Here is a 25,803-nt window from a genome sequence, read left to right as displayed (position 1 = left end):
TTACACCATGCACTTTGAGGTACCTCTGTGTGCTGCATGAATGCATGATCTTTTGCATGGTGTGTTGACTGCACAGTGAAAAGCAGGAACAGATCATTGATGACTTCCATATATCCATTCCTTGGAAAGCTGAACAACATGAGTGAAAACTCTACTAAAAAAAGAAAAGAATTGGGAGGCCGAGGCGGGCGGATCACAAGGTCAGGAGATCGAGACCATCCTGGCTAACACGGTGAAACCCCGTCTCTACTAAAAATACCAAAAATTAGCCGAGCGTGGTGGCGGGCGCCTGTAGTCCCAGCTACTCGGGAGGCTGAGGCAGGAGAATGGCGTGAACCCGGGAGGCGGAACTTGCAGTGAGCCGAGATTGCACCACTGCACTCCAGCCTGGGCGAAAGAGCAAAACTCTGTCTCAAAAAAAAAAAAAAAAAAAGAAAAGAAAAGAAAAAGCAGAAACATTTCATTGATTGGACCAGCTAAATCAGAGCCCTCAGATATTTAGGGCAACTAGATTTTATCTTACGGCGCGTTCTAGGTCTAAATTATGTAGTGACTTTTTCTCTCTGATGTTAATATCAGACCTGATGTAATTTGGAGGCTGGAATCCTATAAGAAAAGGAGGAATATGGAATGAGAAATGAGGGAGGGAGGAGTCAATTTCCCTACACAAATCCAGGACTTTTAAAGTGAAAGACAAACGGAGCTCACATAGTGGACCACCATGAAATAATATTGTTATCTTTGGCTGTTTTGGGGGAGGGGTGTTCTCAAGAGGGAGGCTCTGTGCTGACATGTATGGAGAAGATACCTTGTTCACCCATTATCTGTCTGCCTTGCCCCACCACTTTGCAATGCAGCAAGCCCTTGCCCCACAGGGAACAACAGCCAGAGCACCAGTGCATGAGCTCTCTAGGTGCCAAAAACACTGGCCACCTAACTTAAGTATTAGCTCATCATCTCATCCTTCTTACCAAGAAACCCAGGGTCACCATGTTGTGGGTGCTCATAGCTGCTAAACTCAGTAGGTGACAGTTGTTCCCTTCATTGACAATGTGACAATTGTCAGTAGACAGTCATTCCCTTCACTGACAATGTTTGAGACACAATTCTCTGTCATATTTCAAGCCCATATTCTTTATATGTGAAACACTCACAGCAACTTCCTTCTCAGGGTTTAGCCGATACCAAAATTCCCCGGTCTGGGACACCTGTGAGTATCCGCAGCAACCGGAGTGCATGTGTCCTGCGCATCCCGAGTCAAAGCCAAACCAGCCTAACCTACTCCCAGGGTTCTCTTCACCGCAGTGTCAGCCAGCTCATGGACATTCAAGACAAGAAAGTCTTGATGGACAACTCACTGTGGGAAGCCATCATGGGCCACAACAGTGGACTGGTGAGTTGGTTTCCTCATACAGGGCCTTTGCTAAATATCCCAGAAAAAATATTGGTACACAGCTGCCTGTACTTCACCGAATGCTGCCCTACGGCACTCGCCTCTGAGCACTTACCCAGTGAGGTAGTAACAACCGGTTTACTAATGTTACTTCAGTTGTTTGATAAGCAGGGTAGAAACTTTGTCTTGTTCTTCTGGTATGCAATAGATGCTTAAAAATAAATGCTTAGTGGCCAGGCGTGGTGGCTCATGCCTGTAATCCCAGCACTTGGGGAGGCCGAGGTGGGCGGATCACCTGAGGACAGGAGTTCGAGACCAGCCTGGCCAACATGGTGAAACCCTGTCTGTACTAAAAATAGAAAAATTAGCCAGGTGTGGTGGTTGGCACCTGTAATCCCAGCTACTAGGGAGGCTGAGGCAGGCGAATTGCTTGAACCCAGGAGGTGGAGGTTGCAGTGAGCCGAGACCGCACCACTGCACTCCAGCCTGGGTGACAGAGACTCCATCTCAAAATAAATAAATAAATAAGCAGCAAACAGGTTATACTTCATACACTTGGAGCAGAAGATGACAGGAAACATTGGAATGGGCCTAAAACAAGGCATAAAATACAAGCACTTGTTTTACTAAAACAAAAAGGTACTTTTTTTGTTTTGCCTTTTCCTATTGGTGTATGGGTAGACGGAAAAAGAATATTTTGTATCAACAGGTGAACATGGTTGCTTTCCAAAACCTTAGGAAATGATGACAAATGAGGGTGTTACTATTTGTAAGCTTCATCTTTCATAATTTCAGTCCAGTGGGTACAAATCATTGGCTCTTTGAAAGGTAACCTCTTCGTGATATACTATTTATTATCAGTCTCCGAGCAGCTGCAATAACAAAAATCCTAGAATTTTTGCCAACCATCAAATTTCATTGTGCTAACTTCCTAGATGCCCGCTGCAATACCTACCATTCCACTGGGCCTGTTAGAAAATAAACAGATAGGCCGGGCACAGTGGCTCACACCTGTAATCCCAGCATTTTGGGAGGCCGAGGTCGGCGGATCACGAGGTCCGGAGTTAGATAGAGACCAGCCTGACCAACATGGTGAAACCTCGTCTCTACCAAAAATACAAAAATTAGCTGGGCGTGGTGGTGCGCACCTGTAATCCCAGCTACTCAGGAGGCTGAGGCAGGAGAATTGCTTGAACCTGGGAGGTAGAAGTTGCAGTGAGCTGAGATGGCGCCACTGCACTCCAGCCTGGGTGACAGGGCAAGACTCTGAAAAAAAAAAAAAAAGGAAGGAAGGAAGGAAAGAAGGAAGGAAGGAAAGAAGGAAGGAAGGAAGGAAGGAAGGAAGGAAGGAAGGAAGGAAGGAAAGGAAGGAAGGAAAGAAGGAAGGAAGGGAGGGAGGGAGAGAAAGAAAAGAAAAGAAAAGAAACATAACCAGCTAGGAAGTTAGCTCCTGTGTTTACTCCTCTGGGGTAAAATTATTCACCTCCACTTCTTTCAATCATCTGCTTCTGTTTTTGGATTTGCTCTCATCTTTCTCCTCCAAGTTCTCACTTTTCCTTCACTGAAAAGTTGATGACTTCCATGAAACCTTTCTTGACTAATAGCAAATAATAAAGGGAGTTCGCTGGACCCAGGTTCCCTAACACTAAAAAAAAGTACCATCCTTCTGGCCTGTTCAGAATGATTGTATAATATATACATATATATAATATGCATTTTAAAATCACAGGCTGTTTGATGTTGTTGTAACCTCAACTACATGATTCCATTTCAGATCTAAAGTTTTTAAAAGGCAGGGATAATTATATTTGGTTGAAACAATGAATTGCTAACTGATCATTTTTGACATGCAAAACAGCAATTGCTATACATTCAACATAACACATTGAAAGTTCAGATGAATTATTACATCTAATCTTCACAAACTGTAGGAAGTAGGTTCTATTATCATCCTCATTTTTTACAAAAAGAACTGAGGTTTAGAGAGATGAGTGATTTAATGAGAGATTACACAGCTAGCAATTATTTTTATGGGTTTGGGTTCTTAAAAACATCATCTGACTACAGAGCTCCTATTTGTAACTATTATACTGTATTGTCATTTTTGCTTGCTTTTTATGGTACTAATAATGGGCAATGTGCAAAGGGACTCAATAACAAGCTTTTGAAGGTGCCAGTACTTGGCAAGTTATCTGTTTATTATAACATTATAACCAACATTACTAACCCTATTTGATAAATACAAAATACAGCACAAGAGTGGGAAGAAATGGAGCACAAATAGCTAGCATTCTGCCTCTTCCATTTACTGTTTGAACTAAATCCATATATATGTGTGTATATATATGTATATATACAGATCACCTGAGGTCAGGAGTTCAAGACCAGACTGGCCAACATGGTGAAACCCCATCTCTACTAAAAATACTATATACATACATACATACATATATATAGTGTATATATATAGTATATATATAGTGTATATATATACTATATATAGTGTATATAGTATATATATAGTGTATATATATACTATAGTGTATATATAGTATAGTGTATATATAGTATATATATAGTGTATATATAGTGTACATAGTGTATATATATAGTGTATATATAGTATATATAGTGTATAGTGTATATAGTGTATAGTATATATAGTGTATATATAGTATATATAGTATATATAGTGTATATACAGTGTATATATATAGTATAGTGTATAGTGTATATATAGTATATATAGTGTATATATAGTATATAGTGTATATATAGTATAGTGTATATATAGTATAGTGTATACATAGTGTATATATATAGTGTATAGTGTGTAGTGTGTATATATATATATATACACACTAAAAACATATATATATACCCCCAGCTAATTTATTTTTATCAAATATATATGTACACACACACATCCCACTCTACAGATGAGTAGACTGAGGCTTCTGAGGCTTAGGTTAAAATATGACACAATATAACCCTCAAATCACATATACATTTTGAATTAGTCTATAGTTCATGTGTGCATGTGATGTGATCCTTCCAATAAGAGAAATTTAAGGCAAGGTCTGTTTTAGACCCCACCATGGTGTAGAGAATAAAATGTTAAGCCTTTAATACTTATTACTTTTTACACTTAATTGATGTAACTATAAATCGATAGCAAATACTATTGATAGCAAGTATGTAGCCAGTGATGATTGGCTTATTTTTCAGTATGTGGATGAAGAGGACCTGATGAACGCCATCAAGGGTTTCAGCTCAGTGACTGAGGAACGCACCACATTCATGGACACCCACCTGTAAAGGATGGAAACCCAGAAGACGTAACCCTGGAATGCAAGGTCTGCACCCCTTTCCTCCTGGGTTATCACTGACACATCATAAATGCTGAAAAGCCATTGTTTATTATCCTATAATTCTTTAAAGAAATGATGACTGTTTTTGAAAGTGTTCTTTCCTAATAGAGGTCTAAGAAATGATATTTTTCTCATCTGAAATGAGAGAGCATATTCATAAGAAAATACTTGATTTGCTCTTATTTTGTAGACGACAAAGAAGTATGTAATTGTCACTTGGTTCTGTTTGGCAGTGATGCTCCTGGTTAACTGAATAATCAGTGGCAATTTCAAGATGGCTCACAGTTGTTAGAAGTAGTAAGTTAGTTACTGGCTCAAAAATGATTCTGTTGAAAGGATGTCACTGCTGTTCATTTCTATCTGCCATTTCTGCCAGGGTTGACACAGTCCTGCAAGAATAGTTATTCTAATGATCACAGCTGCTAAATGAATCCCAAACTTTGCACCAGGTCGACAAACTTTTCTGAAGGTTCTATTTATTTACCATACATAGGGTTACTTACCAAACTTTTTGACAAGGCTGAAGGTTCTATTTATTTACAATACATAGGGTTACTCACCAAACTTTTTGACAAGGCAACACATAACTTACACATAAATGTCTCTGTTCTTGAATTTATGAATTTTCCAAAAATCTAAGGAGTAAACAGCTTATTTATACATTTTGAGGAGAAAACAAAGTGTTTCACTAGGAACACCTCTACTTGAACCAATGTTTTTATTTCACATATTTTATAGTTTTGAAACGAGTTTCTCATAAAATTCTGTCAATTCACTGAATATCAGAGAATACTGACATCTTCAACCTAGCACATTTCAAATGGAAACTACTGTTCTATTTGCAATATTAGGCTGCGTGAAATTTTAAAAGGAAAAATGTATCTGTTCCTTCTAGCATTAACATATATACATGTAAAGACACGACTATACCTATATATATATATACCATGGTATATATATATACCATGATATATATGTATATCATGTATATATTACTCTGCACTATATCCCTTCTTTTTGGAGAACTAGCCATTATTTTAGCCACAGAATCAGTAAGAACAGATGATATGCAACAGTACCAATTATCATGGTTCAAAAATGTCTGTCACCTGCTCTAGTTGGATTACAAAGTCATTGGTGAAAGTCCTATGGCAAGAAAAATTTTCTTGCAAATCATCCACATAAAATCAGATATTTAAATTTGTTCTTCATGGAAAACAGAGTAAGAAAACCTCTTGTCTTCCTTCATCCTTAAAGGTCTTTGTGACCCCAGGAAAATATTGACTCTGTCTAACACACAATAGTCACAATACTTTTTGTGAATCTACACCCAGAGACAGGCAAAAACTTGTAAAGTAAGGGATAGTCTTACTTATTCTGCCTGAAAACAATCATGTATTACCCCAGGGCCCAACAGTAAAAGATTGTGGACTTTTGGGGTATTGAGATTTCATCTAGCTCTGTGAGAGAGCAGCTCCTCAGACTGACCAACTCCTAGACAAAGTTTGCCAACCATAAGAAGTGTCAAAAGCACAGGCCAGTATTAAGCAGAAGTTCTACCACCTTATTAGAACTGCTATAAACAAAAGCATCTGAAATAATTGTGCACATCTGGCAGTGACTGTAGAAAATATGAAATATATATTTATCACCAAGTTTTTATACTTTCTGAAATGAAAACATAGGATTGACTAGTTTACTGGTTTTTATTCCCATATGCCGATTCTGGGACAATAAAGTTGTTTAAAGCTGGCACAAATAAGCATTAACCAAGGCTGTGTCCACCTTCTGTGAGCTACTTAAGGTATATAGGAAAGGAGTGGTCACAAACTTGCATCCTAATCCTTGGTGGACTCTTCTAAGAATACAGTTTGCTAGTCACAAAGAATAGTCTACAAATATGCTTTGCTAGGTTCAGAAGATTGAGTTTATCCTGATTTTTGAAAAATTAACCAGGTATCTTTATCACTGTGTATTTTTACAAGCACAGTATAAAATTTTAACAACGCACAAAAAAACACAGAACTGCAGGGGATTTTATCTTGGATCATTATCCATTTAATCATCTAATTAGACATGAACTCAGTTAGCTGAATTATTTACATTTTGACTCCATAGCTTAGGGCAGACAGAAGCCTGTATGGCTTCTGCCCAGAACTCTGTCCCCTGCTACATGTCTAAGTTTACTTGTATTTATTTCAGAGAAGAACTCTAAGATGTTGCTTTGCTACTTTAAGTGGTATTGTGTGCCAAGCCTCTATTATACAAACCATGTAGACTCGCCTCTAGAGATTCTGATTCGGTTGATCTGGGGTGTGCGGCTGAGGCATCAGTACTTTTTAAAGCTTCCAGGTGTTCTAATGTTGAGACCCACTGATGTTCCACAATCTGGAAGAAATCATGTACAGGAATAATATGCTATGCACAGGGACTATGCTCCTTGGCTCACCCCTTCTCTCTTATAAACAATGAGCAGTTCTTGATGAACCTCTTTAAATTTAAATCTCCTGACTCACATTTTATCAATTGTACATGCCACATTCTCAGCTTACGAACTACCATGTTTTGTTGCTATTCTTAATATCAACTGTTTGGTAAGAGTACAGTTGTTTTTATAAACGCTAAGAAATGTGTTTATAATCTACTGTAATTTCCACTAAATGGAACCCAAATATTAATCTGTTATGGTACCATATACTGATGTAAAAATCATGCTGGCATCCATGAACACACCGGTAAATAAAACATAGTCCAAGTGGAAGAATTCATTAATAAGGAACTTAATTATGTCACAAATGAATAGTTGGTTTCCAATGCACAAATATCATGTAAACTAATCTAAAGATGGTTTGCTTAATAAATATTTAAATAAATGTGAACTAATTCTGGCTTAATCTATTTATTAAAAAATACTCTTAACAGCTCTGAGTTAGTTACACATAAATGATGATAAAGCTATTTAAGAAAGTAAGTAGGATGTTCTGGATAATTTCTCAACCAACAACAATGTACATTAGAATGAAAACTGTTATTTTTTTTCCAAAATACTATTATGTCTCAACCAGCAGAGATTCAAATTCAACAGGACTGGAGTGGGAGTGAGGCCTGGGCAACCATATGTGTCTAACCTCAGCCATTTCTGATACATAAGCCTGCGTAAGAGCCACGAACAGGATCACAGACTCTTGAAATAATAGAAAGATTTGGGTTCAAAAGTTGGCTCAGTAGGTAATAAGCCTTGTCACTAAGTTATTTAACCCCTGTGGGTCTCAGTGATCCCATCTGTGAAATGAGGATAACAACACTTACTTACCCTATTGGTATGAAAATACTTACTTCTTTCCATGAAAATTACGATTGTTTTCATTTTTCATCAATCACACAAAGTACACAGACTCATTTCAATTTTTTTTCTTCCCACCACAGCAACCCTAATGAGGTAGGTATAATGAAAAAATTAAGGCATAATGGGGGCAATCTGAGAAATAGTGTCAGAGTAGACATAAACCACTGCTCTAACATCAAGGTTCAATCTCCTGTAAGCAAAAGAAAGAAACAAGATTTGACTTGTACTGTAATGCAATCTAGTATAGTCAGTTTCCTTTTTATGCGATTCTATTACATAATAGTTACTATCTTCTTTTTAATGGCCTTTTATTCCTGGTCACTAGAGTCTAGTTCTTTCTTTCATTTTCTTACTTGCCCACCCAACTTTCACATAACTGTCATAAAGAGGAAGAAGGGTGTAAGATAATTACAATCTTAGTAATTTTGAAATTATGCTTTGCCTAATATTTTCTTTCACCGATAATATAACTTATTTTCCACATATATTAAGTTCTCCCTCCCCCCATTTTTTTTAAATTATGGGAAGAAGCAAAGAAATGAACAAACATATATAGCACACTTTAAACAGAACTGTTACTTAAATAACTGAAAACGCATTGACATAATCATTTTTATTTGATTTAATTGATAAATAAATACAAGAGAACTGTTGTGAAACCACTGGCAATATAGTAAATTTTAAAGATTTTATTTCAACTTCACTCACTTATATTTCTTGGAATGGGGATATATACATTATTCACCAATAAATGCTAATGCTTTAAATTTACAATTACCCTATTTGTAGAAACCTGAAGATCATTCCAATTAAATGAAAAAAAATTGTACAAAAACGTTCTTTTGCTCTTACAATTCAAAATACATTCAAATTCACACTCTTACAGCAGCCAAAACCTTTAACCCAGAATTCAGAACTGCAGTCCTACAAGTGAACAAAATAGTGTTTTAATTTAATTATCATGATTGTTAACACTGAAAAAAAAACATGGTGGCTCCTGAAACAAGACAGGTTAGCAACTGGTATGGCTTTCCCTTCTGGGCACTCAAAGCTTTGCCCTTGATTATTATTTTTATTTCATCTTTTCAAACACAGACAATTGCTCCAACTTGAAAGTTTCAATGGAATTTTGGCATTTAATATTGCTAATGCTTGCTAAGATTTAAGAACTCCCAATGATGAGAATCAGAAAATGACGCACGACTAAATTAAAATCATCCTAAAAGACTTACTACATAGCGGTATCTGGTATTCAATATCAATAGTGTTTTTCAATTACATGATATGTTTTTCACAAACATAGCACCTCATCAAATATCTGGTAAACACTTTGCAATCACAATAAGTGTTGGGAGACCAAGTTCCAAAGACAATTATGTGATTCACTTAAAGGTAACATTGCAAGACAAGTCTCAGGCATAATAAAGATTAGGAATGCAGTCTGCTGGTTCCCATGATCTAAAGGGATGCTCACCTATATGGGCACCATCCTGTTAAGACGTGGTAATATGTTTCCAAACCAAAAAAAGTCGGTAAGTGTTAAAATGGACTCCTGCTTTATAAATGATCTGTTAAATGTACTTGTAAAATTAAAAAAATTTCCAAAATGTCAAAAGAGATATGATTATTGTATCTCATTATTCCAAGTAATTCTGTTAAAAAGATACTAAATGAAGTCCAATTTTATCTTGTAAAGTTTTGGTGTAAAAACTAATGTATTGAAATTCAGTAAAGTTTAACTTTCATCTAAATGTAACGAAACAACTATTCATTTTGGTGAGTTTTCACAAGCTATACTCCTGACCTGAAGAATCACTTTTTTTATGCCGAGGAGATGGAGTAGTCTTTGTAGGAGATGGGGACGCAGTACCAGGTGAGTCAGTTCCTCCATCGGAAGTACTTGGTGATGACGCCAGATAGGGAACTTTCTTTCTTCCAAGGAATCCTCCCCCTTCAAATCCTCCTTTCTTCCTAATCTCTATTTTATTTTCATTTTCATCTTCTGATGACCTTTTCTTGGATTCTGAAAAACCTTCAGCTATTTTATGCACTTCCAATCCACTATCCAATTCTCTCAAACTTTTTATTTCTACTCCAGGAGACTTTCTCTCAGATATATTACATTCCCCTGTTGCCCCTTTCACTTCAGCTTGTATTGGACCCAAGTTACCATTTTCAGGGACAGCTCTTTCTACATTTCTGTTCAAATTAATAGTCTGGAAGTCCCTATAACTGTGAAAGCTCTCAGTCCTTCTTGCCCTTGCTAATAAAGGACTTTCTCTGTAAGGCCTCATGGAACCGTAAGTAGCTGCTTCATGGGTGGTATCATGGTGCTGAAGCTGAAGGCTGAAATACAGTTTTTAAAAATGACAGTTCAGATTTCACTCTGTGATTTCTCAGGAACATATTAATTAAACAACCAATAAAACACTATATAAATATATAAAGTGTATTATATCCATATTTCTCTTTGTAAAAATATACTTATCAAGTACTCTTTATTATATAGATGGTATATAAAATTACCCATGCAAATAATACCATCATATATTCACAGACATGCTGAATTTTTGAACAGCTAAAAAAAAGATGGGAGGAAAAATCCTTGAAACCAATATGAAACCAACATAATTCCGTATTTAGCCCTTGGTTCTTCAGACTTTGGAATTCATCAATATGATAACTAAAAAGACATTATGGAACTTTGTATTAAAATTACATAATGCTTAAATGTAAGACTAGGCAACATAATAGAACCACAGATAAATACTGTCCCTGAGACAGGACAATAATTAAAGCTTCACATACTAACCAAGGTGACACGTGATTTTCCTAATTTCCTTTGAATAAATTCTTGATCACATAATAGGCTTCCAATTTGGCAGCAATTCACAAAATAAGTTAAAAGGTAAAAATGTTTTTCTATGAAAAGAACCAGATATGCCTATCAAGAAATTTGGTAAAACTGTTAAAAAGTTAACATAATGTCTGAATTTAAAATGTACCTTGAAAAGTATGGCTTTCTAGAACAACTATGTGATTACAATATTTCAGTCAATTTCCCCAAAAGAAATAAATTTTGTTTATAATACCCAACTCTTTAACCTACCTAGAATTTGATTCTCGTAAGTGGCTATGCTGAACTACGGAAGTTGCTGGACTGATGTTAGGAGTAGCACAGCGAGATGTGCTCAAATCACATTGATCCAGTAATTTGAGTAGCTCTTCTTCGGTTGGACCACCTACATCTTAGGAGAACAAATAGTCATTAAAATCACTTAAGTGAAAAGCTTAACCTTGTGACAAACATCTTTCTGTATGAGAACCTACCCTTATCTTCACTTTTGTTAACCATATCCATAGCAGTGGTCAGATCCCACATTTGAATACTGCCATTTGTATGGCCTGTGAACAAGTAGCGCCTTGGTCTTGAGCCCATCCTACTGGATCCCTCACATTCCCTCACTGTAAATGAGGATATTGTAGTACAGTCAACAGCCTGGATCTCACATATTCTGCAAAAGAAAAGCAGAAAGAGCCCTGATGGGAATGAGCAATTATTTAAAAAGAAGCTATGAAACTAAAAAGACAGAAAGAAAGAAAGCAAACATGTTATACTAGAAAAGACTTCTAAAAAATCATTTAAAATTTATGTGTAAATCTTTAAAATCTGAAACCAGAAAAAATATACAGCTCTATGGAGATGGCCCATATTGTATCCATCATTAGGATAATACTCTTAACATCAAAAAAAGATTTTTATGACTTTTTAGTTGATTTTCATAAAAGATAAAAGAACCTGAGAGAGAACAATTTTTATCCACATTGACGAATGAGGAAACCATGGGATAACATCAGCAAATGATTTTTCCAAAGTCATGTAAGGGCTAACCGAATTGTACTTGGCTGAATTAGTTATCCCAGCCTACTTCAAAAGAGTTGAGGGAGTTTATTAAAAAAGAAAAATCAGTATAGGCAAACACAAGGTCAAAAAAATAAACAAAAAAAAAATACAATCCACATGAATTTGAGAAGCATACAGGAATAGAATATGAAGCTTAGATGAGCTTCCTAGTAGGCCGGACAAAAAGGAGGGAAAAAGATAATTCCTACATGCCCACATGTAGTGATAAAGACTATCCTAGTCTCATTCTTGATCTCAAGGTTTGTGAATACAGGAATAAACAAACCAAAGTATTTTTCCTGTACTCTCATGCAACAATCAACTCTAAGGAAAGTGAAAGTTTACCTCCAAATGCCCTTTTAGTTATGTGGGCTCTTGGCTGGATCTAGAAACCAAACTGACACCACACAGACTGACAAGAGAGAAGCATATACATTTTATTAGTTTTACATGTACATGGGAATCTTCACAAGAGAGTGAGGTCCAAAGAAGTGGCCACAGTAAGATGCTTTTATACAATTCAGACAAAGAATGATAAACTGTAGAACAAATGACAGGATAAAGAAAATCTGACTAGAGGCAGTAAATTTCTAAGGGAGTCACTAGAAGATATACATATATATTATATATATTTAATATATATTAAATATGTATTATATATATACATTATATATATATATAGTGGGACAATGTAAAACTAGTGGAAGGTAAGCATATTCACTCAGGTCCACTGCAGCCCCCAGTTCCCACTCTCCTGTCCTGGTACAGGGAGGATAAAACTCCCAGAAAATCTTTTGGCTTGCTGCATGTAGGAAGAGAGAGGTCAGCTATCCCCTTCTAAAATGACAATTTCTCTAATGTTTTCACCTCAAAATAATCAATACACCAATTTGGCATATTTTGGGGCAGAATGTCCTTCACTCCTTGGCAAAAAAAAGGGTTCTGTTACCAAATGGGGTGGAGGGGTTCACCAAACACCAAGCAAGCAGTCGATTCTGCAGCAGACACCAGCTAAGTGTCCTCTAACTCAATTTAATTCTGACACTATCTGTCATATCACACGGGTAGAAGACTCGGTCTCACAAAGCTGAGCCCCACTTCAGAGGCTGATCACAAGCCTCAGGTTATTTTGCCTGTGCTTCTAACTGACTGACTGTAAATCAGGATTCCCACAGCCTCCTCCTTAGGTTCAACTAATTTGCTAGAGTGGCTCACAGAATTCAGAGGAAAGCTCACATTTACGAGTTCATTACAAAGAATACAGATGAACAATAGATTCCCAGGGTAAGGTGTGTGGGAAGGAGCATAGAGCTTCCATGCCCTCCCTGGGCACGCCACCCTTCAGAACCTCCAGGTTTTCAGCTACCTGGAAGCGCTCTGAACTCAGTTATTATTATTATTTTAATGGAGGCTCCATTACATAGGCACCATTGATTAAATCACTGGCCATTGATCAACTTAGCCTTCGGCTCCTCTCCCCTTCTCAAAGGTTGCTGGGTGGGGCTGAAAGTGCCAACCTTCTACTCCCATCTTGGTCTTTCTGGTGACCTGCCATCAGTCAACTCATTGGCATACAAAAAGACACTTATCATTCAGAAGACTTTAAGAATTTTTGAAGGAATATACCAGGAAACAGAGACAAAGACCAAATATGTATTTCACAATATCACACAAAGGAAATTATTATTATTTTTTTTTAGACGGAGTTTTGCTCTTATTGCCCAGGCTGGAGTGCAATGGCGTGATCTCGGCTCACTGCAACCTCTGCCTCTTGGGTTCAAGCGATTCTCCTGCCTCAGCCTCCTGAGTAGCTGGGATTACAGGTGTGTGCCACCGGGCCTGGCTAATTTTGTATTTTTAGTAGAGATGGGGTTTCTCCACGTTGGTCAGGCTGATCTTGAACTCCCGACCTCAGGTGATCCGCCCACCTCAGCCTCCCAAAGTGCTCGGATTACAGGTGTGAGCCACCGCACCCGGCCTGGAAGTTTTTAACATTTCGCCAATATAAAGTTTGAAAGAATTATTTTCATGGGCATTATCAGATTTTAAAATTTCCCCTTTTTTTAGTTGCTAGGGTTTTTTTAAATCATAAATAGGTGACAAATTATCAGATTTTATTCCTGTATTTATCAAGATGATCATAATTTAGTGAATTATTTATTTTTAAATAATATCTGTAAATTGATTTAAAATGTTCAACAACTCCCTCCTCAGAGTCCTGTTTATGTTTCAAATAAAACAAATCAACATTTGTATGCATATGAAAACTTGGGTCTCAGAAAATACCCTCAGAAGCAAAGTTTCTCTCTGACCTGCAAGGCAAGCCATAGAGACCATCTTCTTTTTCCCCAAGGTGGCTCACAGAAACCAGAACGCTCTTTCCCTAAAGCTAGCCATGAAGCATAAAAATATTACCCTAACATTTCCCTATCCTTCTGTGAACAGCTAGCCATAAAGAAATTGAGGCCCTCACTACAGAGGGGTTCTGCCCCATCCCTGGGAGAAAGGAATGCCACACAGAGACAGTCTCCGCTGGAGTTCCCTACTCAGTCTATTTCTGTTAACTTACAACTTTTTGTCCAGTCACAGTTCTACATGGCTGTCCCTGCTTCTTCTAACCTAAGCATAAAAATGGACACTTTTCCTTGTGTCTTTGGGTCTTCATTCTGAAGGCTCTTGTGTCATATAAAAGTATAATAAAATCAATTTGTAATGTTTTCTCTTGCTAGTCTATCTTTTGTTAAAGGGGTAACTGCTGTGACCCTTCTGCTTCCACAAAACAAACACAATTTTGATCTTTTTTCCCCCTATGTAGATTTCTTTTTTTTTTTTTTTCTTGAGACGGAGGCCTGCTCTGTCGCCCAGGCTGGAGTGCAGTGGCGCGATCTCAGCTCACTGCAAGCTCCATCTCCCGGGTTCACGCCATTCTCCTGCCTCAGCCTCCCGAGTAGCTGGGATTACAGGCACCCGCCACCACGCCTGGCTAATTTTTGGTATTTTTAGTAGAGACAGGGTTTCACCGTGTTAGCCAGGATGGTCTCAATCTCCTGACCTTGTGATCTGCCTGCCTCGGCCTCCCAAAGTGCTGGGATTACAGCTGTGAGCCACCGCGCCCGGCCAGGATAGATTTCTTAAAACTACTCCTTTATTTAAAATTTTCTACAAGGTTTTTTCTTGCTTCCTTTAAATAAAACCCTTTCATTTCACTTCTCACTATTAAGAGCCTGAACTGTCCTTAAACAAAATCTTTGGTTCACTATAGCTTTATAAAGGGCTAATTTTATATTCAATTCTACAGAGTAATTTCTGCATGTTATTTTTGTAACTATAGCTTTTCCTTTGGAATTATAAACTTAAAAATTATAAAATTTGTTTTATCGTGCAGAAATTGCACAGTGTTACTGTTAGAAATAACAGAAAGGGGGATATTAGAAATAACAGAAGAGGGGATATTAGAATTGAATAAGTAAATATGATATACTACATTGTTAGAGAATGTTATGATACCAGTTTTAATAACATTTGGCAATTTCTTCACTAAATATGCAGAGAACACTACATCACAGTAATTTATGCAATTTGAGATAATGAACTTTGATGTAAAAAATTCATCTCTCAAAGAATTTATTCATCAAAATATTAACAGATATGTTGAAAATGCAGCCATAAAATTTTAAAATCAACAGGATTAGTAACATTAAAATGAAAATAAAATGATTCTATACCTAGAAAACCCCACAGTCTCTGCCAAAGGCTTCCAGATCTAATAAACAACTTCAGCAAAGTTTTAAAAAACAAAATCAATGTACAAAAATCAGTAGCATTTCTATACACCAATTAACATTAAAACTGAGAGCCAAATCAAGAATGCAATCCCATTCACAAAAGCCACAAAAAGAATAAAATACCTAGAAATACAGCAAACCAGAGAGGTGAAAGATCTTTACAACAAGAATTACAAAAACACTGCTTGAAGAAAGCAGACAACACAAACAAGTGGAACAACATTCCATGACCATGGATAGAAAGAATTAATATTGTTAAAATGGCCATGCTACACAAAGTAATTACATCAATGCTATTCTTATCAAACTACCAATGACATTTTTCACAGAATTAGAACAAACTATTTCTAGGCCAGATGCAGTGGCTCACGCCTGTAATCCCAGCACTTTGGGAGGCAGAGGTGAGTGGATCATGAGGTCAGGAGATCGAGACCATCCTGGCTAACACAATGAAACCTCGTCTCTACTAAAGATGCAAAAAATTAGCCGGGCGTGGTGGCATGCATCTGTAATCCCAGCTACTCAGGAAGCTGAGGCAGGAGAATAGTGTGAACCCAGGAGGCGGAGCTTGCAGTAAGCTGAGATTGCACCACTGCACTCCAGCCTGGGCGACAGAGTGAGACTCTGTCTCTAAAAAAAAAAAAAAAAAAAAAAACTATTCTAAAGTTCATATGAAACCAAAAAAGAGCCCAAATAAAATAACCAAAGCAATCCTAAGCAAATGAACAAAGCCAGAGATGTCACACTACCCAACTTTAAACTATTCTACAAGGCTACAATAACCAAAACAGCATGGTACCGGTACAAAAACAAACACACAGACCAAAGCAACAGGATGGAGAACCCAGAAAACAAAGCCATACACTTAAAACCACCTGATCTTCAACAAAGCTGATAATAAACAATGGGGAAAAGACTCCCTATTCAATAAATGGTGCTGGGATTACTGGCTAGCCATTTGCAGAAGATTCAAACTCAACCCCTTCCTCTTACTACATACAAAAATCAACAGAAGATGGAGTAAAGACTTAAATGTAAAACCTAAAACTGTAAAAACCCTAGAAGGAAACCTAGGAAATATCAACCTGGACATCAGCCCTGGCAAAGATTTCATGACAAAGACTCCAAAAGCAACTGCAACAAAAACAAAAATTGACAAGTGGGACCTTATTAAAGTAAAGAGCACTTGCGCCACAAAAGAAACTATCAACAGAGTAAACAGACAACCTACAGGATAGGAGAAAATATCTGCAAACTAAGCATCTGACAAAGGTCTAATATCCAGCATCTATAAGGAACTCAAATCAACAAATAAAACATGACTCCATTAGAAAGTGGGCAAACGACACGAACAGACACATGTCTGGAGGTTGCAGTGAGCTGAGATCACGCCACAGCACTCTAGCCTGGCAAAAGAGCAAGACTCCGTCTCATTCATAAATAAATAAAATGAAAACAATAACCTTCCTAATGGACTATTAACAGGAAAGTTACTTTTTTCATTTGTTTGACGTGCAAAAAACTTTTTCCCTGTAACTTTTAAGTTCTGGGGTACATGTGCAGGATGTGCAGGTCTGTTACACATGTGCCATAGTGGTTTGCTGCATAGATCAACCCATCACCTAGGTATTAAACCCAGCATCCATTAGCTATTCTTCCTGATGCTCTCTCTCTCCCCAGCCCCTCTCACCCCCAACAGGCTCCTTGTTGTGTGTTGTTCCCTCCCATGTGTCCATGTCTTCTCATCGTCAAAAAAATTTGTTTAAAGCAGAGGAATGTTGAAGCAAAATCTGAGGTTATAAATAATAATTTTAAAAGAAGTAAAATTTCGGTCAATAGAAAAGGAAGAGGAAATTAACTTCTACTGTACATCTATTATGGTTAGGTACTATGTGAGATATTTCATTTTTGAAATTTATTTTATCCTATGAAATCCTGCCAAAGTCACTGAACCTTATTTTATAAAGAAACTGGGATAAGGGAAATAAAATAACTTGAGTTGTATTTACATAGCTAGTAACAGGAAGTGCCAGAATTAGTTCAGCCGTCTGCCAGCAAATTCACTATGTTCTTTAAGTTTGAATAGAAATCATTTCTGAAGACAAAAGCAGAGGAATACTGCCAGTGCCATATAATGGAAGCATAAGGGCAGCATTCACAAACAAATACTGAGGAGACTGCATAAAGACAGGAATCCTACTCTCACAGAGACAGACAATTTCTCTCCATGTTAAAGTAGATGGAAATAGGTCTAAAATAGAAAAAAAAATGGGTGCTATGTTGTAAGCTGTGCCAAGATTATGCAAATTAGTGTTATTAATATCATTTTTATTTTAAAAGGGGATACTGAATCAGGAAATCTGTAATGTTTTATTTGAGAAACATCAATAATGTATACAGATTTATATGGGATGGAAAATATTTAAGTTCTAGGTTTTTTAAAGATAGAAACTGTTTATAATAACAAAATTAATAAGTATTTATGTTTGGCCATGAAAAAAAGTTCACTGTGTTCTTATTCTATCACTAGTCCTTCCTAACTGTCCACAGCATCAGTGAAACTCTTAAATCCCAAAAAGTAAGCATAAAGTATCCTGTCTTAATTTTGAGTTATGATTATGAGATAACAGACTTCTGTCCCAACAATTTGTTTCTAGTAGCACTCTTTGGTCAATATGTCAAATTATGCCATATGTTTTGTAAGACAAAAGATGGCTTCTGAATACAAATATTTTTACAATAAAGTGTTACCTTTTTCCAGTAGATGAGAGTCTTACAAATAGTTTGTTGGTGATGGGAACAACTTTCTGGATAAACACCTGTTGATCGTCTCGCTCTCCAAAAGGTCCTTGATCAGAAAACAAAAATGTCAAAAAATTAATTAAAATTTTATTTTTTTTCATTTTACAAAAGGAACATTAATATTAAGAAAAGAATTTCTTATACGTACCAATATGGTATCACATTTCAGCTCAACATCAGACATGCAATAAATGTATACAAGTACTTCAATTTACATTAAAAAATTTTTAAACAAATACACAATTATTTCTAAATTATATTTTATATATAACTAAGGCTGTAAAAGCTAAAAGAAAAAATTTCCTAAGGTGCCACATTAACAGTACTAGCAGGAGACCTGTTAAGATATTTACTATCTTTGGGGATGTGCTTAGATTCTTATAACTTAAAAGAGACGTATACATTAAGTCATTTCACGTACTGATTTTACTTTTTAGAAGACAACACACAAAATCTTAAAATATAAAGTGAAACTTCATCAGATGGAATGTAATTAGTTGAAGCTTCTGTTAACCACATTTCTTCCTTTTAAAGATGCAAATTTAAAAAAAACACACACACAATTTTATATAAGGTAATTGGTAAACCAAAAGAGAAAAACACAGTATGAAGATTAAAGTACAGTACAAAATGTACTACTGAGTTGCACCCTGAAGCTTTTCAATCTAAAAGGAAAGATTCAATTATTTTCACTTTATTGTATTTGGCAAGACAGATAAATAGCCCATTATATTTTAGAAAGATCCTGAACAACAATGTAAAGAAAAAAAGTTTTTGTTTAAAACTTAAACATAAAATTTTAATAATTCTCTTTTCCCATTACACTTAGTAGCTAAAATAATATCAACTTACAATTCATAAAAAGTATTGTAAAAAGATTTACAATAAAAATTTTAAAGACAATATATCCCAAGTTATGTTACATGAATCATACATGTACTTATTAAATGAACCAAGGTCATCTTTATTATTAGCTAATACTTATACTGTACTTACTATGTGCCACCGTAAATGCTTTCCAAATATATACTCATTTTAATCACCATAATAACCACATTAAGGGAGGTACTATTATTTACCATCTCCATTTTACAGATGAAAAAAATAAGGCACCAAGAGATTAGTTAACCAAAGTTCTCATAGGTCCTATATGATGGAAGTGGAATTCAAACAAACCTGTCTGGCTCTTCAGTATATTATGCAGTTGCTCAATTACTGGAACTTTCTGATCTCTAATTTTATTAAAATGAAATGACAGTCCTCATTCAATAACTCATAAACAAAGTCAAAATAGTGACAATGAATAACTCAGAATAAAATAACTAGGAATGAGAAGACTATAGAACTGTATCTTCTCCCCCTTTGAACTTCATGTTGACATGAGACTGACCCATAACCTATTCTTCATACCTTCTTTGCCCTCGCTTCCCCCACCTCCCATTTATAGTTTCCCTTCCCAAACTGGCTCCTTTCCTTGGAATACAAAATATTCCTAGATCTTTCTTAACTTTAATAAGGGAGAAAGTTGGAGGAATAAAAAAAATGACCTTTGATCGCTTCTTGGCCTTTTGGCTAAGATCATGTGTAAAAACATGACCTTTGAACTTCCCTGCCTTCCAACTAGCTCCATTACTTCTTTATTTCATGGTCACCTCCAATATCTATTACCCCATTACCCATTACGATGTAGATTTCACCTTTACCACTCTACTGAATCTGGACTCTACTCTGTTCCACTAATCTATATGTCCATTTGTCTCTGAAGATATATATACATTTTAAATACCACTATAAAGAGGAATGAAAAGCCTCCCTGTCCCCTTTATCTTACTGGGTTTTATAATTAATTTACAGGGCTGTTTATAAATATCTTTTTATTCACAATACACATGCTCTCCCTGAACAATACATCTACTCCTGGGGCTTTCAGGTGCTTCTTATATGCTGAATACTCATAAACATAACTTCTAGTTAAGTTCTTTCTCCAGAAACCAGGTATATCTTCATACCACAGAATAGTATCCATATGCATCATCACTCAAAATATACAAGTCTGAATTCATCTTTGTTTTCAAAATAAGTTCTTCTTTCTATATTTCTTTATTTAGTAAATAATACTCAGCTACTCCATTTCTCAAGAATCCTTAGGGTCACTTTAGACTCCTTCCTCTCTCATGCCTGCCACATCTAGTCAATGACCACCATGCACTTTGGTTAATAAATTCCTCCTTTCTGGTTTCCTTGCTTCACTCTCTCAAGTCTTCACTGTCAAGTCTTCTTGCATGCTCTTGAAAGATGAATTATATATATCACAAATCTAGTATCATTCTCAAAATTCTTCAAAAGGTCCCCATTACTTACAACATAAAATCTGAATTTCTTAGTTTCATGTATAGATGCCTTCCACGATCCGGCACTGGCCTATTCACTCAGTATGTCTTACTATTCTTACCCACATATCCTATAATCCAACAATTAAGGACCTTCTTGACATTTTCTAAACTTGTCAAGTTCCCTTGGCCTCTACTCTTTTAACTTGCTGTTTTCTCTGCCAGGAATGTTCCAACCTTAGAACCTTCCACACCCAACAAATGTCTATCCTTCATGTATCAGTTCAAACATTAAAACCTCTGTGTGTTCTCTGTCTGAATGTCAGCTTCTGTCAACATTAAGTGGGGTATCTACCTCCTAAATTGTCAAGATTAAATGAGAGTGTATATTACAACCTCTAACATAGATCCTGGCACTATCTCCTCTGGGTTCTTTTTGACCTATGCCTTTAAACAGAGTTGCAAAATACAACTGTTTTATTTTAATTCCCACTGCTCACTACATTGTAAGTTGATGTTCACCACACTTTTTAAAATTTCTAATATCTAGAACCCAAGTACTCGATAAATATTTGTTGAATAAATAACAATATAAACTTCCAGTGCCTAGAATCATGCAGAGAACTGGGATTATATAACAACTGTTAAAACTGGTAACACTGCATATTTCTCTTTCTAAAAATAATAAGGCTGTGGTAGTAGAATTCTCTTAAGTAGCTTATAAGGACAGTGAGATTCTTTCAAATGGGGCCGGGGGTGGAATGATCTATCTCTATGAAGACTGTATATGTGTATGCACACATGTGTGGATGTGTGAGTGCCCATGTGCACACGTATGTATGGTGTATAGAGAGAAAACCTAAACTAAACTTACACACCTTTTGCTGAAATCAGAGAATATCAATGGAGACATACTACATTGTTTCCTAATGAATATTACGATGTCATCAAAATGACTCTCATTTATAGGGACCGACGTTTTTCTAGCTTCAAATTTTTTTTTCAGTAGATTAACAAAAAAAATTTCAAATGTCAAATGTACACAGTTACCATAGTTTTAATAATAAATAAAAGTAGTTAACATGTGAAGATGACATTCTTTAAATGATGAAACATTAATAAGAGGAAAAATTTGCTCTCCTAACATTTTAATGAAAAATGTTGCAATAAAATAATTTTGTGAATTTATAGAATTTAATCAGAAAAATACACTAAAATTCTGTTTAGAATTTCAAAATTAAAATGGAAAATTTGTATTTAAAACTCATTTTTGTGGTTTTATTAGTTGATATGCTTCTTCTGAACAGTTAATATAGTATCTAAAAATGCCCTAAAATAACCTAACCCACCTATGTCATTTCCAGAGGAATAGCTACCATGACTTTCTGTCTCCTCCAGGGATAGTATCTTGAATGACGCTAAAGGAGTAGAACCTGGCTGAGTAGAGATCATTCCTCTGAATCGTGTTACTGTCCACGTCCGGACATGATTATTATCTGCACAGACTAGAGAAAGAGAACACAAAAGAATACAAAATTACTTTTAAAAACTCATTTTAACTTTTTTCACTATCATCTATATTACACAGATCAGAGTATAAGTGGCAAATGACATATTTATCTTAAAACTATACTTGATTTGTAACTACTTAACAAAAGTGAGAAAACTGAATGTTTTGCCTTGCTGCAAAATATAAGGTGCATTAAGTAAACCTACAGATCCTCATAAAAATAGCTTGTAGGTTATAAATGTAGTAAAGGTTAAAAATAATGTGTGTGTAAGAAAAAAGATTCTGAATATTATCCTGTTCTGTGGCCAAACTACATAGTAAACAGTTTCCTAGTTTATTTTTCCTAACTATAGAAACTGTTTCTGCTTATGCTACTCAACTATTAACCTAGATCAGAACTTACCGAAAAATTATTGGCACAAATGACATTTGTCAAACATCTTGAGCAATCAGCTATTTATTGCCAACTCATAGTTACATTAAGGAAAATTAAGATTCTGTACTAAAGCTGAGCATTATTTTTATATAAAGTCTGTATTTAAAAAACATACTCCAATTAGTTTTATTTATTTTGTGAATAGAATATTAACTGAGCATATACTGAAATGTCTCCTCGTCTAGCTCTACTTTTTTTTGTCTGAGTAGATACTCTATTTGAAAATATACACCATAAAGTGTATCACTAATGAAAAAACTACTTTTTTTGGCATGCTTTAATAAAAAATATACTGATTTTGCCATTTATGATTTTAGAAAATCTGTTATTATTAGCAATGAACTATGAACTCATCAGTAAATATTAGGAAAGTATCTAAAATTTCTTATATACACACATACATAATATTTACTACTGGGTAAAAATGTGTTACATATTCTACAGTTACACATATTTTAAACAAAACTTTAGAAAGAAATTTAATTTTGGCAAACAGCAATAAGTAACATCTGTGTACTTTCTATTCTTATATAACAAAATTCTCAATTATTAGACCGTCAGTTTTCTGGTGAAAAGGGGACATTTTGTTCTAGGCTATTTAGTTTCATGGGAAATCATTTCCTGATTTCACTACTAAGCTTACTAGGATTCAGAAAAATAATTTAAATATTTTTAGTTGATTCAATTGGACAATTACGTCAATTTTGCTAATATCAGTCATTATCCAAAGCTTTTCTTTAAGGGATTAAAATGCACTATAGGGAAAACAATGTCATTACATATGTGTTAATATCCACCAGGTGGCAGAATAACATAACTGAGTATACACAAAATAAACCAGATTTTTTGTTAAAAAGGATATTTCTCTTGACAAACTTACAAAAGTTTCAAACCTACATGAAATATCTGATGTTAAAATACAAGTTTTACAAAGTAGTTCCTTGGTATCACATCCCACAATAACATTATAACCACCAAAATAATAGCAATTATTACAGAGTATCTCTATACATTATCATCTAAACATCACAATAACCCTTCAAAACGGCCCATTTTCTCAGAGAATTGAGTTGCCTTATTTCATAACATTTATTCAGCATCTTTTACGTGTCAGAATTATGCTAAGTGCTGAGAACACAACAAAGTTTCTGCTATTGGAGAATTTTCTAGAAGAGACAGAGATAATAAACAAGCAAATAAATGATTAAGTGATAAAGCTATGAAGAAAACAAAGCAAGGTACCGTTAGAGAAAGTTATTGTTGGACAGAGGTTTGGCTAATTTAATTTAAAGCAGGTGGCCAAGGGGCACTCATTGAGAAGGGCTTTGAAACGGCACCAGAATGACAAGAATGCAGTCAAACAAATACCTTATGGGCAAACCATTTCAAATAAAAAGAACAAACACAAAAGTTCGAAGGCATTTTTAAGAAATAGAAAAGCCAACAGGTTAGAGTGTTATCAGCAATGAGAAAAGTGACATGGGATTGGGAAGAAATTTTAAAGGTAGGTAGAATCTAGAACAAGAAAAGCCATACAGGCTATGGTAGAAATTTAAATTTATTCTAAATACAATTAGAAGCCATCAGGAATCAAACTTGGTTTGTGTTTCTAAAAGATGCTTCTGGCTGCTGTGTGGAACATGTACCATAGAGAGGGAAAAGTTGAGAAGTTACTACAGTCATCTAGGGGAGAAAGGATGATGACGTGAGACACTAGACTGACCGCAATGAAAACTGACTGGATTTGTGACATAATGTGGCAGCAAAACCAACAGGACTTACCGATGAATTGTACTATGTAGGAGGTGAAAGAAAGGGAGAAATCAAGGGTGATTCCTAGATTTTCAGCTTGAGTAGATAAGTAGATGGTGATACTGGATACTAAGATGGCTTTTGAGGGAGAAATCATTAAGTTCTATTCTGTCCAACTTAAATTTGAGATGCCTATTAAACATACAACCAGAGATCCAGACACTGGATATACAGGGTTTGGAACTCTTTGGATGGTCACAGGTGGAGGAAAGTTTGGGAACCACTGACATATAATTACTATTCAAATAACTGGGAAAGTGCAGATAAAGAATACAGAGTCCAGGAAAGAGCTCAAGGGCAATCCAACACTCAGCAATTGGGCAAAAGATGAGGAACCAGCAAGAGTTAGAAACTCCTCAGTGGGGCAGGGGAGTAATGTTTTATGAAAACCTAACAGAGACTGTTTTAGCAAGGCATACTTATACCACAAACAATTACACATTCAATAAAAGCATAATCATTCAGCTATGGACTGAACTTCAGCTCCACATGGTGTTTAATTAGATTGAGAAACTTTCACTACATCTTTCACAAAAGATGCATTATCTTCTAGCCAGCCTTCACGAAAACATATCTGACACATGAAAACCACGTTTGTAAAAATTTTAAGTTGGGCAAGAACTGCTCTACAAAAGGAGTTAATGTAAGACTCCTCTAGAAAGCAAGCTTTGCTGACATACCCAACTCACAATGCAATTTTCACAAAGCCTTTTAGAAATCATCTTCCATACACAATGAATTTCTTCAACAGAATTTTACTTTGTAATCAGAAAGTACTATTCGTCAAACTTGAAAATTAGTATTTAATTTTTTATGTATCCAATTAGTATTTAATTAAAAATTTTATATGATTATGAAGAACTACAAACCCAAGAAAAGCTTATTTTCTTCAAATAATCTCTACAATTGTAATTTTTATTATTTTTGAGATGACAAAATATCAAAATACACATTTAAATCTACAGTTTTAGCATTAAACCATAATATAATCAACCCAATTTATATTAAAAGTAAAACTTGAAAAATTTAATAAAAATTCCTCTTAGCAGGGTCATAATAAATATTTTGCAATAAGATATGCCAAGAGAGCAAAAAAAAAAAAAAATCACATCTC

At 35.5% G+C, this 25,803-nt stretch overlaps 2 protein-coding genes and 1 non-coding gene across 6 annotated transcripts in view; 2 read left to right on the top strand and 1 right to left on the bottom strand.

Annotated features, from left to right (window-relative positions):
- USH2A (usherin) overlaps positions 1-8,570 on the top strand; it is an 843,890-nt gene extending 835,320 nt beyond the window's left edge. Inside the window, exons 72-73 of the mRNA XM_031015607.3 lie at positions 1,172-1,393; positions 4,622-8,570. Of these exons, the coding sequence (XP_030871467.3) occupies positions 1,172-1,393; positions 4,622-4,711 (312 nt within the window). The 3' untranslated portion in view covers positions 4,712-8,570. The remainder of the gene's footprint in view (positions 1-1,171; positions 1,394-4,621) is intronic.
- On the top strand, positions 91-182 carry LOC115932304 (small nucleolar RNA SNORD116). Its single transcript, XR_004068595.1, has one exon. It is a non-coding gene; the product is annotated as a small nucleolar RNA SNORD116 (small nucleolar RNA).
- A 138-nt stretch (positions 8,571-8,708) lies between the features above and the next one.
- The window catches only part of KCTD3 (potassium channel tetramerization domain containing 3), a 54,613-nt gene continuing 37,518 nt past the window's right edge, over positions 8,709-25,803 (bottom strand). For 2 of the 4 annotated variants that reach the window (XM_055379696.2, XM_055379714.2), the window contains 5 exons: positions 22,281-22,436; positions 18,551-18,647; positions 11,441-11,625; positions 11,220-11,352; positions 8,709-10,456 (listed from right to left, as the gene is read on the bottom strand). In XM_055379696.2, coding sequence (XP_055235671.1) covers positions 9,895-10,456; positions 11,220-11,352; positions 11,441-11,625; positions 18,551-18,647; positions 22,281-22,436 — 1,133 coding nt within the window. In that variant the 3' untranslated portion in view covers positions 8,709-9,894. Of the gene's footprint in view, positions 10,457-11,219; positions 11,359-11,440; positions 11,626-18,550; positions 18,648-22,280; positions 22,437-25,803 lie in introns of all 4 variants that reach the window. The other 2 variants (XM_031015581.3, XM_031015583.3) reach the window with 1 other exon arrangement.

The sequence above is a fragment of the Gorilla gorilla genome, chromosome 1 (assembly GCF_029281585.2).
Source record: "Gorilla gorilla gorilla isolate KB3781 chromosome 1, NHGRI_mGorGor1-v2.1_pri, whole genome shotgun sequence".
Lineage (NCBI taxonomy): Eukaryota > Metazoa > Chordata > Mammalia > Primates > Hominidae > Gorilla > Gorilla gorilla.
Note: the sequence above shows the minus strand (reverse complement) of the source record. Positions and strands in the feature narration are given on the sequence as shown.